General features: G+C 43.7%; 1 protein-coding gene across 17 annotated transcripts in view; it reads left to right on the top strand.

The window, feature by feature from the left end:
• MYO18A (myosin XVIIIA) overlaps nt 1–24,023 on the top strand; it is a 498,725-nt gene that overhangs the window by 169,629 nt on the left and 305,073 nt on the right. For 10 of the 17 annotated variants that reach the window (XM_073616822.1, XM_073616821.1, XM_073616820.1 and 7 more), the window contains 4 exons: nt 2,044–2,112; nt 4,624–4,711; nt 9,757–9,863; nt 13,317–13,493. In XM_073616822.1, the coding sequence (XP_073472923.1) occupies nt 2,044–2,112; nt 4,624–4,711; nt 9,757–9,863; nt 13,317–13,493 (441 nt within the window). The remainder of the gene's footprint in view (nt 1–2,043; nt 2,113–4,623; nt 4,712–9,756; nt 9,864–13,316; nt 13,494–24,023) is intronic. The other 7 variants (XM_073616818.1, XM_073616817.1, XM_073616816.1 and 4 more) reach the window with 1 other exon arrangement.

The following is a 24,023-nucleotide window of genomic DNA, read 5'->3' as shown; positions in this document are numbered from 1 at the left end:
CTAACCTCCACCTACATCCCAGCCTTTCCTTTCTGCATGATGTGCATGTGTGCAATCTAACCCTCTCCTGGTGACTTGGGGCATTCATTGATGACACAGTGCAGAATCCAACAAGAACTTTGCTTTGATGTTGCTGAAATTTACTGCACATTATTGCTATTTCTGAAAAATTATTAAAGAGTCTTCTACTGAGAGAAATATGGGGTCTGCTATTGCTGAACTCATTAGAAAGATGTGCTTATTTGTTCTGTATTCAAAGCCATTGGATCAGAATGATGGCCAGACAACCAACATTTTGAGAAGGAAAGACTAGCAGTAGCAGCCTACATATTCTCTCTGTATGGATTTCATTTATATCAAGTCTAAGGCCTATTTCATACTTGCGAAAATGAAAAAGCCACATTTAAAGCAATAAAAATACATTTTCAAGGGGGAAAAAGCTACATTTGTAGCCTTGTTGCATTTTCTTTCCCTTTTTTTTTTGTATGGATTTGAACATTGGTGCATTGTTGTCTATGAGGCAATGCATATAGTTGCGTAACGATCTATAATGCAGCAATGCATTCAAAGCCGTAAAAATAAAAAAAATTAAGAAAATTTAACGTTTGAGTGCAGTAATTAAATCCTTGCAGTAGGGTGAAGAGTTTTACATATGTATACGTGTATATACGTATCATAAACTTGTATTGTTTACTCAGGACCTTTCTGCCAGTAAGATTCTGCGTAAAAACATCAGTAAATTATTACACCCGTGTATAAGAGGCCTTATATGTACTATACATGGCCTATAACTTTTATTCCTATATAGATGGTCTAGATTGACTTGCAGAACTGTGAATACTAAAATGTCACCAAGTCATTTATCATAAAAAAAAGCCTTGTGCATGCCTGTGTTTTAATAATACTAAGAAAAGAAAAACAAAATGTGTACTGTTGCATACTTATATGGTCCATATTCACACAAACTTCTGACAGATATTCTCAAATTCGTTTTTATGGTCAGTTTTCAATGGTGGTAGTTTAATTTTCCCAATAAATGCAGACTTGTAGCCTTTCTGAAACATACATCTGTTTTAATGCTCTTAGGTGGTCTAGAGTGGAAACACTCATATTCTGCTCTTTCCTGGTTCTCCTCTTATCTATTGAAGTGCTTCTTCCATGTCAATTACAACTCTATCTCCCCATCTCTCCTCTTCATAGGGGACCTCCTCAGACCCCTGCTCTTCTCTTATCTACATCTTCTTGCATGGATTCCAATACCCCCTCCTTTGTGATGAAATGCAAATCTATCTCTCTACTCCCCAGCTCTTCCCTTCAGTTTCACAAATTTACGAACTGAAATAATGGTGTGGATGTCAAACCACTTCCAAAACTAAATCTTTCTAAAACGAAGTCTCTGTCAGCACCACCCGATTTTTGACAAAAGTCGATTGTTCAGTCGAATTTTGTGGAAGGAGACAGGTTGAAAATGGACTAATCAGTGACTGCATCCAGTCAGATGCAGCCACTATTTGGGTATTTTGACAGTTGAGTACAGGCTGTCAGAATACAATAGCTGGCAGAGGGCAGATTTGTGCATCCATGCTGTTTAGCGTGGATTGAGGATTCGGTTAAAATTCCTTTTTGTTTAGCAAATAAAAATCGGTGAGTATACTGGTAGCTTAAGAATCACATTTTTGGAGTGGTCCCAAAGCTGTAGTAAGGTGCCCATTCTTGAAAAATGGCTACATAATATATCTAAGGACCTCCTGGTATAACAACAATCAATCTTCTGTTTTATTCATGTATTTCCATCTGCATATTTATATTTAGTTCTATTTTTTTTAAATTCTTCATACATCTGATTTACTCCCTTTATATAAACTCTTCACCATAGACTAAGTAATGTTATCATGTTGTAGTTGTTTTCCCGTTTGCTGCAGTGTAGATAATACAAGCTGCATTTCAGCATCGGTGAAGTTAGAGTCATCACTAGCTTTTTGTGGCTCCTGGACTGGCTATGCAGTAACCACTAACTAGACTTGCTTGCCTTCCTGTTGCCAGTCGTCCTCACATGGTGCCACGGAAGATGCCCCAGCTTCGCCTCTGAGCTCACCCGGTGCTCTGCCTCAGGTTGGCTGGTGATGTGTTATGCTGTTGTTTTGTTGTGTGTTAATGTCTTTCCTGAAATTACCTGATCCATGATAGCAGGTTAGTCGTCACATTATCATATCCATTGTCCATTTTCCAATGATTAATCTAATATACATCCGCACAATGTACTATTCCTTTGCAGAACTGCACAAATATAAGCTCTACAACTATTTCAGGCTGAATTTAGCACGCAGGATGGTAAGGAACTTAAATGTGCAAAATCAATAGGATTTAAAGACTACAGCCAACCATACATGGACTGAAATTCGAGCCGGTTCAGCAGGGACTGTTCGTATTTCAATTCACATAAGGTCTAGCTGGTTGTACACAAGCTGATTAATCAACTTGCATACAACCAGCCTGTCAGGTGTTTACCGATCAGTGCCGCTGACTAGCCGGCAACACTAATTATTGTATTTTGCCAGTGGGGAATGCTCACCACTGGCAGAATACAATAGCTTAGTGGGAGTGAATCCCCAATCCACTATGGCCAGCCAAAGACTAGGTTTTACACAATTCAGTTCATTTAGTCATCAGTCAGTCATATGAAGCAGGTTTGGAATTTTTATTTTTATTTTGCTGTCCTTTTTAATACACCAGACTCTCAAATAATTTGAATGTGGTGTGTTAAGGACAAAGAATGAATGTTCTTCTGCTGTATTTGATATATAGTGCTTCCTGCTCAGCCATGCTCAAAGGTGAGTATAAGGTGTTTTTTTTTTTTTTTTTTTTTTTTTTTTTTTTACTTCTCTTTTAATGTGGGAACAGAGGTCACCTGGTGCCACACCTTGAACTCTTTATCATAAACCATAAGCATTATAGGTTAGGCAAACCATTCTCAACCAGGGTTCCTCCAGAGGTTGGTAGTTCCTTGAACTGTAGCTAATTGACCTCCCATCTGATGGTGCCTCCATAATATCAGGGCCAAAACTATTTTGCAGAACCAGTGGCATGAAACCTACAATTGCTTTAGCTTTCTAAAAGTGTTCTGACCACCAATGCAGGGGGCGTTTTTCCCAGTGCCCTTGATGAATTGGTTTTAAGGGTTCCTTTTATAATAAAAAGGTTAAGAGGCTCGTTTAGACAATAGAACACAGCTAGCTGTAGTGTCCTCTGGGTTCACTCTGCAAATGTCCAATTACTGTCTGAATTGTGTTTTGTTACTCGGGTTAAAGCTGGCCATACACTGTTCAAATTTCGACCAGTTCTTGATGAACCAGCCAAAATCCACTTAGTGGATAGTCCTGTCAGCCGCCTGATTTCCTATCCGATGCAGACACAGTTTGGGTATTTTGACAGTTGGCAGATGTACTGCTGTCAAGCCACAAATGCATCTCTGTTCATTGAGTCACCCTTTCATAATAATAACCTAAGCTACATTTAGTTCTGTTACTATCCTGCTTGATTAAAATGCATTAAATTGATAGGTTATTGCATCTGCTTTTTCCTAAATGCAGTCAGACCAACACTTCGTTCTCATTTCTGCATAGAAAATAAAGAATAGGCATACATTTACCAAAGCTTTCCATACAACCTAAGATTATGGTTGGTAGGGTAAGGGTTGTTTTTGCCCCCAAAGAAACTTCTACTTGTCTGATCTCTCCCAGTCATTGCAGGATGTGACTAAATTAGGCCTGTACCAGACAATGTGCCTCCCTTACCTTTCCTTGACCAGACAATGTGTAGTTGCCCTTACCATACAGATCATCATCTTAAATTTATTTTTCTCAGAACTACCTGCTGCCATGTGCTGTTCTTCCTTACGATGTGCTGTGTTTGCGTGTTTAGTGCATGCCAGTGTTTTTATTATGGTAACTTGTTCCATTAAAGGAACAGTAAACTGGGATTGAATATAATAGGGAAGGGAGCATCGTCAGGTTAATATTACTTCGCAATAAGAAGAAATGGCCAACACACTAGTAAATAAGGATGCAAAGACAAATTAATTACAATCACATGCCATAAAACCCAATTACGTGCCTTGCTGTCCCCGAAATGTCGGTACTTGAGTTTTATGACACATAATCTAAAGTAAGTCTTTTTGCAGTTTTTTTTTTTCTGGAATGCTTTGAATGCAAGGCCAGTTTTTCTCACCTGTGATGGAACTGGTGCACAAATTTATACTTGCTTAATCAAATCTTCTGTAAGTTTTGATTTTTAATAAAGATATTTAGATTTTTTTTTTGTGAAGAGGCAGGGTTCGAGTAGATTTGTTTGAGCTGTGTGTGTGTGTGTTTTTTTTTTCCTTTTAATAATTTTAGGTATGTGTTTTGGTATGTGTTATCACTTTATTATGCATGTGTTTGTGTATTTTCATGAGTGTGCAGTGCCTTCATGCTCATTCATGTACATTCTCCTTGATTGTGAAAGGGTTTTCCCATTGTGTGTTATGAAATCAGGCTGTGCTAAGTTTCGGAGTGTGTAGCATCTTGTAAGACTGGCCTTTTTTTTAATGAATTCATAATAATGGAGATTGTCTTTTCCTTACAGGCAAAAACAGAGGAACAGATCTCTGCTGAGCAGAACTGGTATGAGACCGAGAAAGTGTGGCTGGTTCACAAAGAAGGATTCTCTCTTGGTATGTTATGAAATTTTGTTTTGATTCCTCTCCCCTGATACCACCTAATGCAGGAGGGAGTTAGTGGGGTGATTTACTAAAACTGGAGAGTGCAAAATCTGGTGCAGCTATGCATGGCAGCCAATCTGCTTCTAACTTCAGCTTGTTCAATTTAAGGTTTGACAAAAACCTGGACTCTCCGTGGTTTATGTGCAGAGCTGCACCAGATCTTGCGCTCTCCAGTAGTAGTAAATTGACCCCAGTAAATTGCTGTTTTCCAATTCCACCTCCTGCCATTAGTATATAAGTATGCTGAGAGCGTTCAAACCTACAAACACTTTAAGCCTACATCAGGGCAAAGAAACTTCAGCTGGAGACGTGAGCCTTCAGTTGATAGTCTCTGATCACGGCAGCAACTTAATTTAGTCTCCGATGGCCCATGAGCCTACTGGGTATATTGGGCTTTATTAGGAGACCATTGGATCATCAGAATATCAACAGCCTATATTTTCAGGCATATTTTCAAACAGAATATTGTCACTAAAATCGGCACAGTTCTGAGAAAACCAAGGCAGTTTTTGAGGCTGTAAACCCTTTGCAATTTCATTTGACCTAAACTTATAACTATGTATTGTTTTTCAGTTACCGAAAACAATGCTTTTAATGCTTTTATTGCTTTTATACAATACGTATTCAGTACTGGTGTATTACACATTACTGAGTACATAAATCTTTTCGCCTCAGTCCCTGCCCCCCCAAATAGCTCACAATCGAATATCCCTACCACACACTATGGCCAATTTGGGAGGAAAACAATTAACCTACTTTTTAGGGTTTTGGATTGCAAACTTATGGGTTTATAATACAAATTTCATGCAGATTTCCTTGGTTGATTCACACCCAGGACCCAGAGATGACCACTTTTCCACTCTGTTGAGAAAAAGATGGTTATTGGTGACTTAAAATCATATTTGAAAAAATCCTTACATTTCGTAATTCACATGCAGATCCTTCATCTAATGGCAGGGAGTCTGGATTCTACTCTCGTACGCAAGAAGGAGGTTTCAAAGTGTGTCCCTAGGGGCCCACAGTGCTGATTATTATCATGAATATTACTGTAAATATGTTTGCCTTTGTCCCTAGGAGTGACTTTGAAGCAGAAGCAGTACTTTACTGATGTGTTATGGTAATAATGGCTTATAAATGAGTTGAGGACTTTTATATTGTCTGATATTCTGGATCTCATTTTCAGTAGTGATCCTTAATGAGACTTGGCATGATTTTATCAAGCTGTTCTCAATACAAATTTTACTATCTGGGCATTCAAATGAATATGTTTCATGCCCCATCACCATAACTTTAAATAGCCAAGGCTGTGCCTAGTGAATCTGAATACAAAGTACTTTATTAACTACGTATCATGTTGCCTGGAAGGTCTATACTAACTAATTCTCTTAAACATATTAATATACATGGCCTGTTTGTGGAATGAAGTCTGTTTGTGCTTGAAGTGTCTGTTTGCAGATATAAGCTTGCCAGGGCATTTTAATGGAAATTAAGTTAAAACTGATTTGTGCTGTGAATTTGTCCTAAAACAGTTTTTTTTTCTCATTTATGCCCCAACTCTCCTGTGGTGCAAATTTGTTATTTAAAAAAAAAAATCAATTAAATTGTATCTAAACCCAAGGACTACAGAATTTCCTTCTTCCTTGGCTCCTTAGAGCTAAACTTCAGGAATAATAATTTTGCATTCTTCAATTGGACCATCTTGGCTCGATCTGCTATCCAGAGGGTCACTACGGATTATGTAAATTTTGTAGTAGCCCGTGCCATAGAAACAAAAATTGATGCTGGATAGCCACACTCCAATATTCACCTTTATTTTGTAAAAAGTAGAAATCAAAGCATTATATGTAGATACAGACCAACTGCACAACTAACGCGTTTCACACCATATATGGTGCTTAATCATATGATTAACCACTTGCCGACTGCTGCACGCCGATGTATGTCCAAAGTTTGGCGGCAGATATCGTTGTTATGGCAGCAGCTAGCTGCCCTAACCCCGTTTTCGTGCGGCAGTCGGCTTTCAGATAAAAGTGGTCTCTACAGGGGATTCGCCGCGAGATCACTTTTATCGGTGGCGGGAGAGAGGCAACCCCTCCCGCCACGATCTGGTGCCCTCCGCCGCTTACCGGAGCCGTCGGTAGTGGCGGAGGCGATCGCGTCTGTCTCCCTTCTGTGCCTGGAGACGAGTGAGGCTAAGATGGCACCCACTCGTCTCCATGACACTGCTGGGCGGAAGCGACGTCAAAACGCCACTTCCGTCCTTACGTCTTAAAGGCACATTTTTTTCAATGTCATTTTTTTAAATGACTTTTTTTTTTTTTTTAAATTGCATTTTAGTGTAAATATGAGATCTGAGGTCTTTTTGACCCCAGATCTCATATTTAAGAGGTCCTGTCATGCTTTTTTCTATTACATATTACATTCCTTGTAATAGGAATAAAAGTGACACAATTTTTTTTTTTTTTTTTTTTTAAAACAGTGTAAAAATAAATAAAATCATGTAAAATAAATAATAAAAATAAACAAAATTTTTTAAACCCCCCCGTCCCGACGAGCTTGCGCTCAGAAGTGAACCCATACGTGAGTAGCGCCAGCATATGAAATTGGTGGTCAAACCACACATGTGAAGTATCGCCGTGACCGGTAGAGCGAGAGCAATAATTCTAGCTGTCAAGGAAGTAATCTGAGGACTGACGATCCTGCCAGTAACAGTCATGGTCGCGGCAGGCGCATCCCCGTGTGCATGCGCGCACGTGGGCACGCGACAACGGGGACACGCAGATGCGTTATGGCAGGTGCCCGCAGATGCCCGCACGGGCGCGTGCACAGTAACAGTGTTTGGCACCCTCTGGCCTATTTAAACCTGCTGCAGTGGTATGCAAGTTGCTGGATTGTCATCAGCTCCCTGTGTTCCCAGTACCTGCTACCTGTATCTGATTACCTGGTTCCTGTTACTTCTCGGCTTGCCTGAGTTACCCTGATTTCCGCCTGCACCGACCCCTGGCTTGGACTCGACTACGCTTCTGTCTGTACCCCTGTACCTTCGCTTGTCTGAACGGTCTTGACTTCCGGCCTGGTTACTGACTCTGTTCCTGATTAACCCTGTTGTGCCTCTCTCGGTCTGCTCCTATGGTACTTGACCCTTGGCCTGCCTTGACCTTGTTCCTGGTCTCTCCACTGGAATACTTCCACGCACGGTTGCCCAACGCACCCCACCAACTCTCAGCAATCCGGCCATCAGCATCCGGCAATCCGTGCACCTTTGGGCATCATACTCCGTGTCTCACTCCCAGGGTTGCGCTGCACTTAGTCGCAAGGGGCGCCCTCTCAGCAATCCGGCCTCACACCGAGAACTTGACACTAGCCCTAGACCTCCTCTGTAAAGCAAAACCTGCAACCTGTAGAATTTTTTAAACGTCGCCTATGGAGATTTTTGAGGGTAAAAGTTTGACGCCATTCCACGAGTGGGCGCAATTTTGAAGCGTGACATGGGTATCAATTTACTTGGCATAACATTATATTTCACAATATAAAAAAAATTGGGCTAACTTTACTGTTGTGTTATTTTTTTTTATTCAAAAAAGTGAATTTTGCAGAGGGGGAAGCCACTTGCACAGAACCCATAAGTTTGCAGCTCTCACTGTATGTAGTGACAACTACTACAGTGATTTTCAGCATCCCCAGTGCCCCTTTGGATATCAGATATGTGAGCTTACATTGGGCCAGCTATGCTCCCTCACAGCTTCTTGCTCCTCTACAGCCCCTGCGTATAGACTTCCAGGAATTCAGCTCCCTTGTGTCAGTACCCAGGCCTAGCAGCCAACCAGTAAGCCTGAACACTGTCACATGACAGGTGGCGTGAAATCACCACTCCCCTGGGTTACTTTTCACAGCTAATCCCAGCACTGACTGCAAAGGAGCAAAGAGCTGTGAGGCACCACAAGGTAAGTATATAGAGAACAGGGATGCCATCTCTAGAGACACGGTCACTTTGCCCTTCATGGGCAAGGACACAATATTTTGAAGGGTTACTAAACCCACAACAGTTAAATCAGTCTGTATATGCAGTAAAACGTGCTTGTTATACTCACTATGGAACCTAAGGGATTGTCTGCATTGAGTAAAAAGGCTGTTTGATCTTGTCTTCTCTGATCCTCCCCTTCTTTCACAGTCCCCAAAGCATTTGCTGATAGAACAGAGCCTTGGGGGCAAGCTGCACATGCTCAGTTTGGTGTGTATTGCTAGAGAGTTTTTTTTGTTTTGTTATTTTCTTGGGAGAGTGCATGTGATCAGCACAGGGCCAATCAGCACTGCCCAGACAGAGGGTCAGGGGAATTGCAGCCTCATAGGACAATCAGGGGAGAATGAAAACTCCTACAAGTTTTAACCAGTGCTCTGCTGGACACTGATAGAAGTCACAAGACTGCTATATACTGCTGATGAGAAAAGGTATTTAGCCGTTTATATTTACTAAAATAATTGCATTTCCATGTTCTGTGTACTGTGGGAGACCAGATATAGTGTATGCAGGGTCCTGGGTTTAGTAACACTTTTAGGTGTACACCTTTTTCCTGTTGCTACCCTCCACCTATTGCCTGTATTTTGGAGTATGTGAATTTAGGGTACTTATAATCAGGCCAAAATGATCACTGCAATCTGGTTGGTTTGATCGTTCAGCCTTCATGTGAAGTATATTTCTTTAGACAGCACTATGACCATCTGCAATGTGTGACTGTATTATGGCTTGATTCCTTTTCAATCATCATTATAGTTGTCACCAAGCAGAAAATATTCTAATCCCAAAATCCAACCGCCTATATGAAGATCACTCAAGTTCCCTGACGAATTGTCCTATAATCATAGGTGAAGGTAGTGCAAATTTAGCATCACCTTACAAATAACTGGACACAAACATGCAGTGAAAGCACCTCCTAGATAATTTCATGTTACTTATTTGGTATAACTTCATTGATATTCATCTTGTCTTTTTCTTGCAGCAAATAAACTGAATGCTGAAAACGGCAATCTACCTGAAGGAAAAGAAAAAATTCGACTGGAGCATGATGGGAGTATACTGGACGTGGATGAAGATGACATTGAAAAGGTAGGTTTTTCCATGTAAAGTACATACATGTAATGCATACAACTGGTTACATTATACCCTCATATTGCCATATTATATCGTATTCAAACTCCTCCTGTATCACTTTCCTAAGCTAGGGCATGTCCCAAAAATAGGTAGCACGAGGTGTCTGCATCATTGACTAAACATTTGTGTGCTTTGAAAGCCAGCTGATCCTGGGTGCACAATGCTTACTTGTAATTCTATCAGGTCTCCCCTATTGTTCTATTGTCCAGCGAGAGCATGATTAGCAATGATTAGGAGGCTCCTTGAATAGTATTGCACAGAGAGGAAGTTGAACGAATCCTAGTCTGAAATCAACTAGGGAATTCTTGGATCAGAAGGCTCCCTGGGCACACAGAAATGCATTTATTTAAGGTGGTTGCTTTAAAGTAAAACATTTCCTACTACCTGTTCCTTCCCCTCTCTCTCCCTAAACATTTACCTGAGTCCTCTCTAGATTCAGTGTGGTCCCTGTCTGCAGCAGCACTGCTCTTTTCCTCTTCTCAGTCACAAGATACATTGAGAGCAATGGGAGCTATTGGCACCTGCTGCTGTTAGTCAAATCCTGTGTCGACATAGCAGGCACGTGGCACAGCTGCGCTGTTTATGTCTATGGACACCAGGGCCGCTGATAAGGCAGTACAGGCAGCTGGGCCTGGGCCTCATCAGTTTAAAAGGGGGGGGGGGCTCAGGCACCTGCTGAGCAGGAGGGCTGGCTGTACTGTCTTATTGCAGACACCAATCCTCTTCTGCCTCCCCTGCAGCGCTGCCAGCTTCTCCTCCTCTTCCTCCATTTGGCTGCATTGCAGGGGGATTGGTCCTAGCACATGTGCCCCTTCTATCTGCTGTCCTGGCCCCGTTGTGTGCTCCTTTTCCCCACAGCGCTGCTGGCTTCCCTCCTCTCTTGCCGGTAACTGCTGTGGGTACACAGAGGGGTGTTTCAGAATGGAGAGCAGGGGAAGGGGCCGGTAAATGTCATTTACTGGCCCCTTACTTTCCTGAATGCACACAGTGAGCAATCAGTACCAGTCACTCCTGTGTCCACTCATCACAAGCATAGTAAACTTTTTACTTTACTATGCTTCAGTTTGTGAATGAGCAGGAAGCATCAGAGCAATTCATATTCATTAATTTGTGCAGCAGAGAAAGGGACTGATAAATCTATGTCCTCAGTCACTTTTGACCGGCGGGGCGCTGTCAGGTAGGCTGTATCGGGCCCCGTGATTTCTAACAGCAGCCCTGATTGATGCACACAGCCTTGTCTGGGCTCACACCCGCACGAGTGCCCCCTCAGCACAGGGCTTGCTATTGGGGCACTCGGGGAAGAAGAGGATCTGAGAACGCTAATGGGGAAATCCAAATGTGGAGGTAGGGGACCGCTCTGTACAATGCCGTTGCACGAAGTAGGTAAGTATAACATGCTTTCTATACTAAGAAAAAAAACTGCTTTTAGAACCACTTTAAAGCTGGTATCTGGGCCAAACAAAGATCATCTAAATACAAGAGGCATGTGTATTCTTAACTGACTCTTGGTACCCTTTGTGTATTTCTTCCAGATCTGTGCAGTAATCCAGGATAATAAAAACCCTGCACTTTGACTCTGTGCTGGAGTTTCCTGTACCAAAGACCGGTCACTGTTGTTATTTTCAGCTTGTGCAAGGTGACTGGTCTTGTATCCTCTTACCTTTAGTGATCTGCAGTCAGTCTGTAATGGGTGGGTCTGCTGGACAGCAAAAAGGAGGTGTCCACATTATGCAGGAAACCCAAAATGAAATGCCCATGGGACTTTTAAGAGGTACATTTACACATCTATATATAAAATCTTAATTTGGCTTTCATGTAATATAAGGAATGGAGGTGCGTCAGTCTATATATGAGACTGAAACTGAGATCCACATCATGCGGGCAGTGACGTGGACACATGAAAAAGGACCCTACCTCATGTAAACAAAAGAGGAGAGAAGACTCAGGACTGGAGCATCCCATGACCACGGCTTTAGAGACCTTGTACTCTTTCAAATGTTTTTGATCTTTTAATTAGGGATTAGTGTAGTTGTATTCCTAATGTGTTTGCCGGTCTTACCTTGTAACGATGGACTCGTGTTGTGGCTGCAATTTGTAGTGTTATGGCTAATAGATTCCCTTATGTCCATGTATTCATTCACCTAACTTTTCCCTATTTGCTAAAGGAACAGGCAACTTCTTGTTCCAGGTCACACAGCATCCAATCCATGCCTCTGCATTTCCTCTGTGTTGCATCACAAATCTTGGAGTTCCAATGTGATAAAAACACATTTCTTCCCTTCATTACTCTGCCTGCTTGTGTTTGATCTAATTACTCCAGAGCACTAGACTGAGAGACCCAGGGATTGTGGGATCTGTAGTTTCTTCACAGGAAATGTTAGTTCTCAGACCACTGACAGAGGCCATGCAATAACCTGTGCCATTCCATTTACCGTGCCTCATGTTTGAACACAAACAAATCTGACAAATGAATGTGAAGATTTCCTCTACAGTAGACTGTGCATATTTCTTAGTGGATTGAGCCCAAGTATTGAGTTTACCGTGTAACTAAAGAGATGTTTAATAATGTTGGTCAATTTGAACACATTTTCAGGGGAAATTCTAAAAATCTTGAAACCATCCAGGAAGTCAGGGATAACTGTGGACTATTGAGGTTACAAGAATCATCCCCTATATAATAGTTGGAACAGGCTTCGAAAAGGCCCTCATTTCCTCATCTAGGTCTTTTATATTGACTCTCATGCTAGCATCAGCCATTAGTCCTTATAATTCTGCACTGTATTCTGTACAGGAGAATTACCCTTTAAAGCGGGGGTCCACCTATCTATCGCTTTTTTTTTTTTTTTTGGAGTTCATTCACAAACTTTTCTTCTCATGATTATCTACTCACATGTTCTGTGTAATAAGTCCGCCTGTGTCCGATTTTGTTGTAAAGAATAACTTATAAAATTCACTGAAGGCGGTTTCCATCTTCATTGTGGGCATTTGAAGCCCACAAGCATGTATTTCCTGGATGCAGTGAATGCTGTGCTCCCAGCATTCACCGAGATGTTGTGATGACGCTGTTGCACAATGCATGCTGGGAAGCCTGAGACTAGCTCCCAGGGAACTGTGGGAGGTCTGGGAGAGGCTAGAAACACGCCTACTCCCATGGGAGGAAAACCAGGAAGTGCTAAGAAGATTAGAAAAAAAAAAGGTAATTACGGCGATTTAAACTTTTTTACACAGCATGTCAGCATCTAGGCAAGGAAGAGAACGCATAGAGATAATGCTCAAAATTTGGGTGGAACCCCGCTTTAAGCTCAGACATTTGTTTCACCAGAAACCATTCTGGAGGGCCGTCTTGTTTGTATACAGTGATTTTGAATGAGATTAGACACCTAAATATTTTGTTTATTTTTTTTACAGGCAAATCCTCCATCCCATGATCGAGTGGAAGACTTGGCAACGCTGGTTTACCTGAATGAGGCTAGTGTACTGCACACTTTACGGCAACGCTATGGAGGCAACCTGATACATACCTATGCTGGACCTGCCATGGTCATCATGAATCCCATGAGTTCACCTTCTATATATTCTGAGAAGGTAGGATCACACACAGTAATTATTAAAGTGATACTAAAGTCTCAGGTTTTTTTTTTAGCTAAAAATAACAAACATGTTCTACTTACCTGCCATAAAATAATGGTTTTACCCAGATCCTCCTCTTCTCGGGTCCCTCACTGGCGGTCCTGGCCCCTCCCTCCTGTTGAGTGCTCTCACAGCAAGCAGCTTGCTATGGGGGCACCCGAGCCGAGCCACAACTCAGTGTGTCTGTTCAGACACGGAGCCGTGGCCCGCCCTCTTTCTCTCCTCATTGACTGACTTTGACAGCAGCGGAAGCCAATGGTGCTACGCTGTGTCTCAGCCAATAAGCAGGGGAGTCCAGGGCAGCTGAGACACTCCTGTAAAATCGCTGGATGGAGATGGGGCTCATGTAAGTATTAGGGGGGCTGAAGGGGGCTGCTACACACAGAAGGCTTTTTATCCTCATGCATAGAATGCATGAAGATAAAAAACCTTCTGCCTTTACAATCACTTTAAGTCTCCTATTAAAAATGGTAGCTAGCAGTGGAAAGTGTAACTGCAGCCAAGGATGCTCAAATTGTCAGGATTAGAAGGATTAGAACTTCTGATTGTGTTTACCAATGCCACTACAACAGATAGCACTCTAAATATTTACTGCTTACACTGACATGGGAAGTGTGGAAAAAAAATCTTCCAGTGTGGACACCTGGTCTGGTGACTGTCAAAGCTAGGCTCTACACACACTGTGGACACAGAATTTTCTGTCACTTGAAGTGGCAGAATGGATCCCAGCCAACCCCTACAAAAATAAGTTTAATTTGCAAAACTAAGGTGCATTTGTTTTTATAGTAAGACTAGGTGGTATTTAAGTTTTAGTTTGCACTGGAATTACGTATATATTGCTCCACCTAGTGCATAACTTGAGAATTACATGGCTTGATGGATAAGATTATGGATCTCAATAACCACTTGCCACCCAAGCCGTTTCTGGCATTTCACTCCTACATGTAATGCCCCGTACACACGGTCGGATTTTCCGACGGAAAATGTGTGATAGGACCTTGTTGTCGGAAATTCCGACCGTGTGTAGGCTCCATCACACATTTTCCATCGGATTTTCCGACACAAAGTTTGAGAGCAGGATATAAAATTTTCTGACAACAAAATCCGTTGTCATTTCCGATCGTGTGTACACAAATCCGATGGACAAAGTGGCACGCATGCTCAGAATAAATAAAGAGATGAAAGCTATTGGCTACTGCCCCGTTTATAGTCCCGAAGTACGTGTTTTACGTCACCGCGTTCAGAACGATCGGATTTTCCGACAACTTTGTGTGACCGTGTGTATGCAAGACAAGTTTGAGCCAACATCCGTCGGAAAAAATCCTAGGATTTTGTTGTCGGAATGGTTGAACAAAGTCCGACGGGACATTAAATCATCATTTTTGTGCTAATAAATTACTCAGAACCCCACACACACACACACACACACACGCATACAGTGCTTTGAAAAAGTATTCACACCTCTTGACATGTATCACATTTTGTCATGTTACAACCAAAAACGTAAATGTATTTTATTGGGTTTTTATGTGATAGACCAAAACTAAGTGCCACATAATCGTGAAGTGGAAGGCTACTTTCACACTGGGGCGGGTGAGCGTCGGCGGTAAAGCACTGCTATTTCAGACGAAAAAAGTGTTAAAACCGCCCACAAAGCGCCACTGCCCATTGATTTCAATGGGCAGGGGGGTGCTTTAGGAGCGGTGTGTACACCGCTCCTACAGCGCTGCAAAGATGCTGCTTGCAGGACTTTTTTTACCGTCCTACAAGCGCACCGCTCCAGTGTGAAAGCACTCGGGCTTTCACGCTGGAGTGAGAGGAGAGGCTCTTTACAGGCGATATGCAGGCACTATTTTTAGCGCTATTGCGCCTGTAAAGCGCCTCCAGTATGAAAGCAGCTGAAGGAAAATAATAAATGGTTTTCCAATTTTTTTTTTACAAATAAATATGTTAAAAGTGTGGCGTGCATTTGTATTCAGCTCCCCTATATCAATGTCTATGTCAATACTTTGTAGAACTACCTTTCTCTGCAATTACAGCTGAAAGTCTTTTTTGGGGATGTCTCTACCAGCTTTGCACATCCTAGAGTGAAGTTTTTGCCCATTCTTTGCAAAATACCTCAAGCTGTCAGATTGGATGGGGAGCGTCTGTGAAAAGCAATTTTCAAGTTTTGCCACAGATTCTCAATTGGATTTAGGTCTGGACTTTTTTTTTTTTTTTTTTTTTCAAATTTTTATTTAAGGAGTGCAGGTAATACATATAAATGGACAATACAATATATCAGTTTGTCTGCTTCTGTTAGCATTTTTCACACACAAGAGATAAGAGAAATTAAAATTATGTAATGGTATAACCGCAAGCAAGGTTCCTTTGAAATGTGCTATCGAGGCAAGTAGTCGTATGTTAGTGGTTCCTTCCTCTACGCTAGGGAGAATGCCCTCTATCCGCGATTAAGTAGTGGACATAAACTATGCATAATTCAAACGATGGTACTCTGACAACCTAGTGTAGTGCCTTCCCGAGGGGCAGCGCTAGCCTATCCCTCTGGTCTAAATAGCACTCTGTTTTCCTGTGGTGAATTAATACTATGTATTGCATTATGTAAAAATTATAGTGCTCATTCCCATAAATATAGGAGTGGCACCAAAATGGGATACTGCAATCCGGAGTTATTTTTTTTTGTTTTTTTGTTTTTTCTCTCTCCCTCCCCCTCACTGGTGGGGAAAAAGAGAGAAAGGACACCAGTGGTGCCAAAAAAAAAAAAAAAAAAAGGGAAGAAAGCAACAGGAATTAGAGGAAACAGGAATAGATAGGTATGAAGAAAGGAGGGGTGGGTGTAGGATTCCGGCGAGGCCGACGACCCGCGGCCCTGGAGCCCCCAGAAAATGGGCATCTATGTGTAAGAGTTGTATTCGTCTGAAAAGCGGAACATATTCCAATATGTCCAACGGGTGTCATGTTCTTCCTCCTTTTCCCTAAGAGCAGCTGTGAGGCTCTCCATTTGCTGAATATCACAGACCCTGCCAAACCATTGTGTCACTGTTGGGGGGGACTGCTGCTTCCACATGCTGGGAACACACGCCCTGGCCGCGTTCAACAGGTGTTTCAGCAGAGATTTGTAGTACCGCTTACTAGACATCGGAGTCAGATTCAGGAGTACTGCCGCTGGATTGTTCTGAAGATCCACATCAGTGAGTTTGTGAATGATTCCTAAAACCTGTCTCCAGAAAGGAGTCAAGGCCGAACATTCCCAGAAGATGTGGATTAGTGTACCATTTTGTGTGCCACATCTCCAACATAGGGGACTCTGCCCCGGGAAAATGGATGCTAACACCGAAGGTGTCCTGTACCATCGTGTCAGGATTTTGAAGGTAATTTCTTGGTATTTGCTACATAAAGAGGATTTATGTGCAAAGAAGAGAATTCGTGTCTTCTGGTCTTCTGTAAACGTGGTGTTCAAATCTCTCTCCCACTTCACTAGGTATGAGGGGTCCTGTTGGGACGTATGAGACAATAAAATGTTGTAGGATTGGGAAAGAGATTTCCGAATTGGTTCCTCGCCCATGCACAGCTCCTCAAAGGGTGTGGGTTGTCTACAGAAACCGCTGACCTCTGGAAGAGATCTGAGAAAGTGTGACAATTGCTGTATCTTCCATCTGCCCAGTATGGAGGAGTTGAAACTAGAGTAGATGTTAGAAGGGTCCTTCCATTCAAGAGGCCCACAAAAAGAGGAGGCTCTAACTAATCTCCGGTCCGAGTGGAGCCGAAAGGACCTATCGGAGAGGCCTGGATGGAAATCTGGATGTCCAATTATGGGTGTCATTGGGGAGGGAAAATTAGGTGTCTCTGCCAATTGGAAGTATCTACAGAGTTCCTCCAAAGTAGGTTCCAGCAATGGGTGGGAAGGTGAGAATCTGGAGGGGTGAGTTCCATTCCATGGTAAACCATCAATGGGAAACGTGATTGTTTCCTGTTCTAACCCAATCCACAGCTTATGTGCTGAGTGCCTGCACCAGTCTACTACTCTGTTCATGTGGACTGCTGTGTAATACAGTGCTGGGTCAGGGAGGCCAACGCCTCCTCTCAATTTTGGTCTTTGCAATAGGGATCTCTTGAGCCTCGGCGGTCTGCCCTGCCAAACATATCTAACGAATATTGATCTTATCTTACGGAAAAAATCCTGTGGTATCCTAACAGGCAATGCCTGAAGGAGGTAGAGCAGTCTCGGCATGATGTTCATTTTTAAAACATTGCATCTACCGAACCAGGACACCGCTAGGCCTCTCCATCTGTCTAAATCTGAGGATAAAACGCTCAGGAGTGGTTGAAAGTTGAGTTGATAAATGAGGTGTAAATCTGAGGGAATTTTTGTACCTAGATATTTAATGGCCTGGGGAGACCACCGGAAGGGGAAATTGCCGCTTATGGCGGCCCTGGAGCTAGGGGTAAGAGTGATATTTAGCGCCTCTGACTTTTGGAGGTTGATCCTGAAATCCGATAAATCCCCGTATTTACGTATTACCGATAGTAAGTTTGGAAGAGTCGTGTGTGGGTCTGAGATGTAGAACAACAGGTCGTCTGCGTATGCGGCAATTTTATGATGATAAGTGCTCGTTACGATTCCCTTGATGTCCTGGTTGAGCCTTATATGTTGTAATAGGGGCTCTAATGAAATTATAAAAAGGAGCGGGGAAAGTGGGCATCCCTGTCTCGTACCGTTGCTTATCTTGAAGGGGTTAGAAGTAGTCCCATTTACTCTAACAGTTGCTGTGGGAGAGGAGTATATGGCAGAAATCCAGGATAAAATGGGGGCTGGCATGCCGAGGCGTCGCAGGGTGGCCAGGAGGAAAGTCCAATTCACCCTGTCAAACGCCTTTTCAGCGTCCGTGGACAACAAAATGAATGGGATGTTAAGGCGTTTAGCCCTAGCCACCACATTTATCGTCCTGATAGTGTTGTCTCGAGCCTCTCTGTTACGGATGAAACCTGCTTGGTCTAGAGGTATTATGCGTTGTAGGACAGAGCCCATGCGCTCAGCCAGAATTTTTGTGAATAACTTCAGATCACAATTAAGAAGGGAGATAGGCCTGTAACTTGCGCACAGCAGCGGGTCTTTCTCAGGTTTGGGGATGACAGATATGCTGGCTTGTAGGATATCTGCAGGTATGGCGTGGTTATCTAGTATGGCATTGAAGGCAGTAACGAAGTGAGCTGCTAGTTGAGGTTGGAAAGTTTTATAGTAGGTGATGGTAAAACCATCGGGGCCGGGTGCTTTCCCCGTCGGGGTGTTGGCTAGTGCTTTTGTGAGCTCATCTGCGGTAATAGGCTGTGAGAGCAGGTTTATCTCTTCCTCATTGAGGGTAGGTAGTTTCGCAGCCGCAAGATACGTTTCTATAGCTTCTAGGCTATTCTGGTTCCGCTCTCCCGAAGGAGAAGAATGTAAATTGTACAGGGCTTCATAAAATACCCTGAAAGATTCAGACATTTCTGCGGAATCGTGAATTTTGGATCCTGTAGGGGAAGATAATGCGGTGATGTAGGAAAGATTACGTTGAGTCCGTATGGCGTTTGCTAGTGATCTGCTACACTTATCCCCGAATTCATAAAAGGTTCTACGTGTCTTCAAGAGATTATTTTTAGCGTGAAACAGAGAATGTTCTCTAATCTGCTCTCGGAGCCTGGTTACTTCTGCCTCTGTGGCCCTGTCTGGATGATTTTTGTGACGTTTTTCACAATCGTGTAATTTTACGAGTAACTCCGTTAGCGTTTTTTCTCTGGCTACTTTGAGTCTGTGACCATGTTTAATAAATATTCCTCTTATATAACATTTATGTGCTGCCCAGGTAGTTAGAGGGTTGGGGACCGAGTGTTTGTTACTCTCAAAAAAGAGGTTCAGTTCTCTCAAAATGTCTGCTCTCACCTCAGAATCTTGAATAAGAGATTCGTTTAGGCGCCAGGTGGCTACCTTGGGAGCCGGGCGTTGTAAGTTTAGGGTCAAAGAGATCGGTGCATGATCTGAGAGCGCGATGTGCCCAATCTGTGCCCCCGAGACAAGTGGGATCGTAGCATGGGAGACTAGGAAGAGGTCAATCCTGGAGTACGAGTTGTGAACAGCCGAAAAAAAGGTGTAGTCTCTCTCTTGCGGATGAAGAATCCGCCATATGTCAACTAAGCGATAAGAATGCAACAGTTCCCTGATTCGGTTACGGTAGCGCGAGGATAGGGCCGAAGATCCCGACGATGTGTCTCTACGGGGGTCAATGGTAAGGTTAAGGTCTCCCCCTAGGACTAATGTTCCCTCTGTGAAGGAGGCCAGGGCGTCCAGGCATGATTCAAGTACCGGTAGTTGGTCTACATTTGGCAAGTACAGGTTTGCGAATGTGAATGTCTGTGACTGAATAGTACCCTTGACAAAGAGGTATCTACCTTCAGGGTCAGCGTGGAGGCCCCCCAGCTGCCAAGGCAAAGTTTTAGCCAGGAGGATACTTGTCCCTCTAGATTTTGAGGAGGGTGAAGTACTGTGATACACTATTGGGAAATGCTTGCTGTAGAGTTTAGGGATACAATCTGTTCGAAAATGGGTCTCTTGTAGAAACACTATCTGGGGTCTCTGTCTCCAGAGATCCGAGAGGCAACTGGAACGTTTCTCTGGAGCATTTAAGCCCTTCACATTCCAGGACACGAACTTCAGAGTCATGTTTGAAAGAGCGGGCCCGGGTCGTCAGACCTCGCCAAAAAATGGAGCTATAGGGGAAAAGGGGGGAGGAGAGGAGAGAAAGCGCTTGGCGTGAGGGAGTTATAGAGAGTGGGTGGGGAAAGACGCAGACAAGGGTAAGAGAAGAGAAAAAAAAAAAAACAAGAAGGGAGAGGTAAGAACAAGCTAAGTCTCCAATCGGAGGACTACTGCCTATTTGGGCAGTTAGGGCCTAGTGAGGGGAAAAGGTAAGGCACTTCAGAGGTCGGGCCCCCGGAACGCGAGCTCCCCACCAGCCCACTTCTTAATAGGTGCGGTCCTGTCAGGAACCGCGTTATTATATTAGGCTTCTTTGAAATAAGATTGCTCCTTAAAAACCCATAACATATAACTTTATGATATTCAGTTTGACATAACACGTCTTAACTTTATAACCGGCAATAATAAGACATTAAGTAATTCCTTAAATGGGATAATTATGTCAACTTCTGATCTCTTGTTATCAACTCCGTCTGCTATATAAACCAATTCCACTGGATCTGCATCAATTGAGAGCGATCCACAGCCCCTTACCCAACTTATCTGTAAGGGTCAATTTCTATCCGGAACAATCTTTAGGTCTCAAGATAGGCTAGTTGGCAAAAAAAAAAAAAAAAAAAAAGAGGGGGGGGGGGGGGGGGGGGGGGAGAGAGGAGGGGGGGAGAGAGAGGGGGGGGAAATGAGGGACGGGGGGGGGGGAAGGGGAGGGTCAATGCGGGGGGAGGGTGGGGAGGAATGCTGGGAGGGGAGGAAGGGGTAGCAGGGGACCATTAATAGGGTAGTTACATCTCTAGTCTGATACTCATCTCGGAATGTTATTAGAGTTTCCACTATTGTTACTGACTAGCCCCCCTGAATCTTGTCATTAAAATTAAACACATTTCAGTGGTAAGCATCTATACGTTTAGGCAGTGTGAATTATGTATATCCAGTTCTGCGTCTTGTAGTGCTGTACAAGTTGGGGGGGGGGGAAGTATGGGCCCAATAAATGGGTGATTGCTGAACATCTATTCATAGAGTCCGATATCTCTAAGTTATAACAGTATTGTCAGTTGTACCAGTATCTTCTCGAGGGTGATCTCAGGTATGGGGCCCGTTTACCAGACTGTATACTTTCCCTCTGCTCCTGGTCAAAAAACAGTTATCCAAAATAGTGGAGACTTGCCGTGTCTCTATGAGACCACCAGACCGGTAAGGTAAGGAAGTCAGTCCAAATAGGCCAGAGGTTAGAAAAAAAAAAAAAAAAAAAAAATTTTTCCCCCCCACAACCCCCCCTGATCAGAAAAGAGGAGGTAATGTACCAACCAGATATGGGTGGGGAGTGCTTGTAGCCAAAAGGAGACAACAAAAGAAAGGCGAGTAGCCATGTCCAGGCTTAATAGTACCTTATCTCTATGTATTCAAGGCTCGTTGTCCTGAGGGGCCAGCGGTCTTCTACGTTGTGATCGATGATTGCGTCGAGGCCTTTGAGGTCTACCCGAGGGGTTCACCGTCGGTACGTTGGTAGTGGGAGGCAGGACAAACGCCAACCAATTAGGCAGTGACATCGATGGTAGCCCGAGCGTGTTGAGAAAGGTGGGGACCTCTCTAGGGTGTCGGAGGGTATATGTACGACCTCCCTTCCTTGCAATTAGATGAAAAGGATGACCCCACTTGTAGGTGATTCCTTGTTCATTAAATTTCTCTAGCAGAGGCTTCATGCAGCGGCGCATCTGTAGAGTCCTGCGGGAGACGTCTGGCAGGAGAGAGATCTGGGCTCCATCAAAGTCAATTTGTCCTCTACGCCAGGCTCTTTGGAGGATGTCTTCTTTGATAGAATAGTTATGCAGGCAACACAGAACATCCCTAGGTCTGTCCTCTGCAGGGTTTCTGGGGCCAAGGGTTCTGTGGACCCTGTCTATGGCGATAGGTGTTTCCGTCGGGCGCTCTAAGCATTCGTTAAATAGCGCAGTCACCGTCATCTTTAGATCCGCTTGCTGCGTTGCTTCTGGCAAGCCGCGGATCCTTATATTACGCCTGCGGCTGCGGTTTTCCTGGTCGTCCAGTAACAGGTGTAGCTGTGCGATTTGGTCTGCCATCTCCTCTTTAGTGTCATTTAACTCTGTATAGCCCTGGTGCAGGGTTGCAGTGTTTTTCTCAATAGAAGTGACCCGTGAAGTGACCTCTGCTACAGATTGCTTAATTCCAGCAATCTCTCCTCGTAACGCCGCCTCCATTCTGAGTGCTACAGAGTCTAGGTCATCTCTAGTGGGCAGCTTCTGTAGCAGAGCCCACAGAGACTGTTCTCCTGGAAGCATAGGTGGGGGCACATATGAAGGTAGAGTCAGTGGGGCAGATCCTATTGAGTCCTGTAGTGTAATGGGCAGAGGCACACTAGGGGTTAAGCTCTGGGGCTGAGAGCACTGATTGCCTTGTAAGTCCCACTGCTGAGAGCAGCTGGGCTCTCCCCCTGGGCTTGTCAGTGATGCAAGGGATAATGAACGGGGGAGGCAGGGAGAGAGATCACTATTAGGGGAGAACGGCAGCATGTCATTACCCTGGTCATGACCTCCTCCTCCTCCCGCTGGCGCTCCGTGTTCCTCTCCCATGTCTGAGCGCGGCGCCATCTTGGAAAAGTCCGGTGTGGAGGCCGCCGGCTGTTTTGGCACCAGAAATCTCTCCATCTATCTCCCTCCTTTGTTATGACAGAAATTTCGGATTTTTCTGTGCTGGTAGGCTATGAAAGAGCCGCGGACCGGGAGCCCTCTGAAAAACGCGGCTTCACTCCTCCATGCCGAGACCACGCCCCTAGGTCTGGACTTTGACTGGGCCATTGCATTGTAGCTCTGGCTGTATTTTTAGACTTGTTGTCCTGCCGGAAGGTGAACCTCCTCCCCAGTTTCAAGTCTTTTGCAGACTCTAACAGGTTTTCTACTAAGATTGCCCTGTATTTGGCTCCATCCATCTTCCCATTAACTCTGACCAGCTTCCCTGTCCCTGCTGAAGAAAAGCATCCACACAACATGATGCTGCCACCACCATGTTTCACGATGGGGATGGTGTGTTCAGGGTGTTCCGCCACACATAGCGTTTTGCTTTTAGGCCAAAAAGTTCGATTTTGGCCTCGTCTGACCAGAGCACCTTCTTCCGCATGTTTCCTGTGTCCCCCACATGGCTTCTCGCAAACTGCAAACCAGACTTTATATGGCTTTCTTTCAATAATGGCTTTCTTATTGCCACTCTTCCTTAAAGGCCAGATTTGTGGAGTGCACAACTAATAGTAGTTTTGTGGACAGATTCTCCCACCTGTGCTGTAGATCTCTGCAGCTCCTCCAGAGTTACCATGAACCTCTTGGCTTCTTCTCTGATTAATGCTCTCCTTGCCCTGCCTGTCAGTTTAGGTGGACGGCCATGTCTTGGTAGGTTTGCAGTTGTGCCATACTCTTTCCATTTTCAGATGATGGGTTGAACAGTGCTCCGTGAGATGTTCAAAGCTTGGGATATTTTTTTTGTAACCTAACCCTGCTTTAGACATCGCCACAACTTTATCCCTGACCTTTATCACCTGTCTGGTGTGTTCCTTGGCCTTCATGATGCTGTTTGTTCACCTAAGGTTCTCTAACAAACCTCTGAGGGCTTCACATATCAGCTGTATTTATACTGAGATTAAATTACACACAGGAGGACTCTATTTACTAATTAGATGACTTCTGAAGGCAATTGGTTCCATTAGATTTTAGTTAGGGGTATCAGAGTAAAGGGGGCTGAATACA

The sequence above is a fragment of the Aquarana catesbeiana genome, linkage group LG02, assembly GCF_042186555.1.
Source record: "Aquarana catesbeiana isolate 2022-GZ linkage group LG02, ASM4218655v1, whole genome shotgun sequence".
Taxonomy (NCBI): domain Eukaryota; kingdom Metazoa; phylum Chordata; class Amphibia; order Anura; family Ranidae; genus Aquarana; species Aquarana catesbeiana.
Note: the sequence above shows the minus strand (reverse complement) of the source record. Positions and strands in the feature narration are given on the sequence as shown.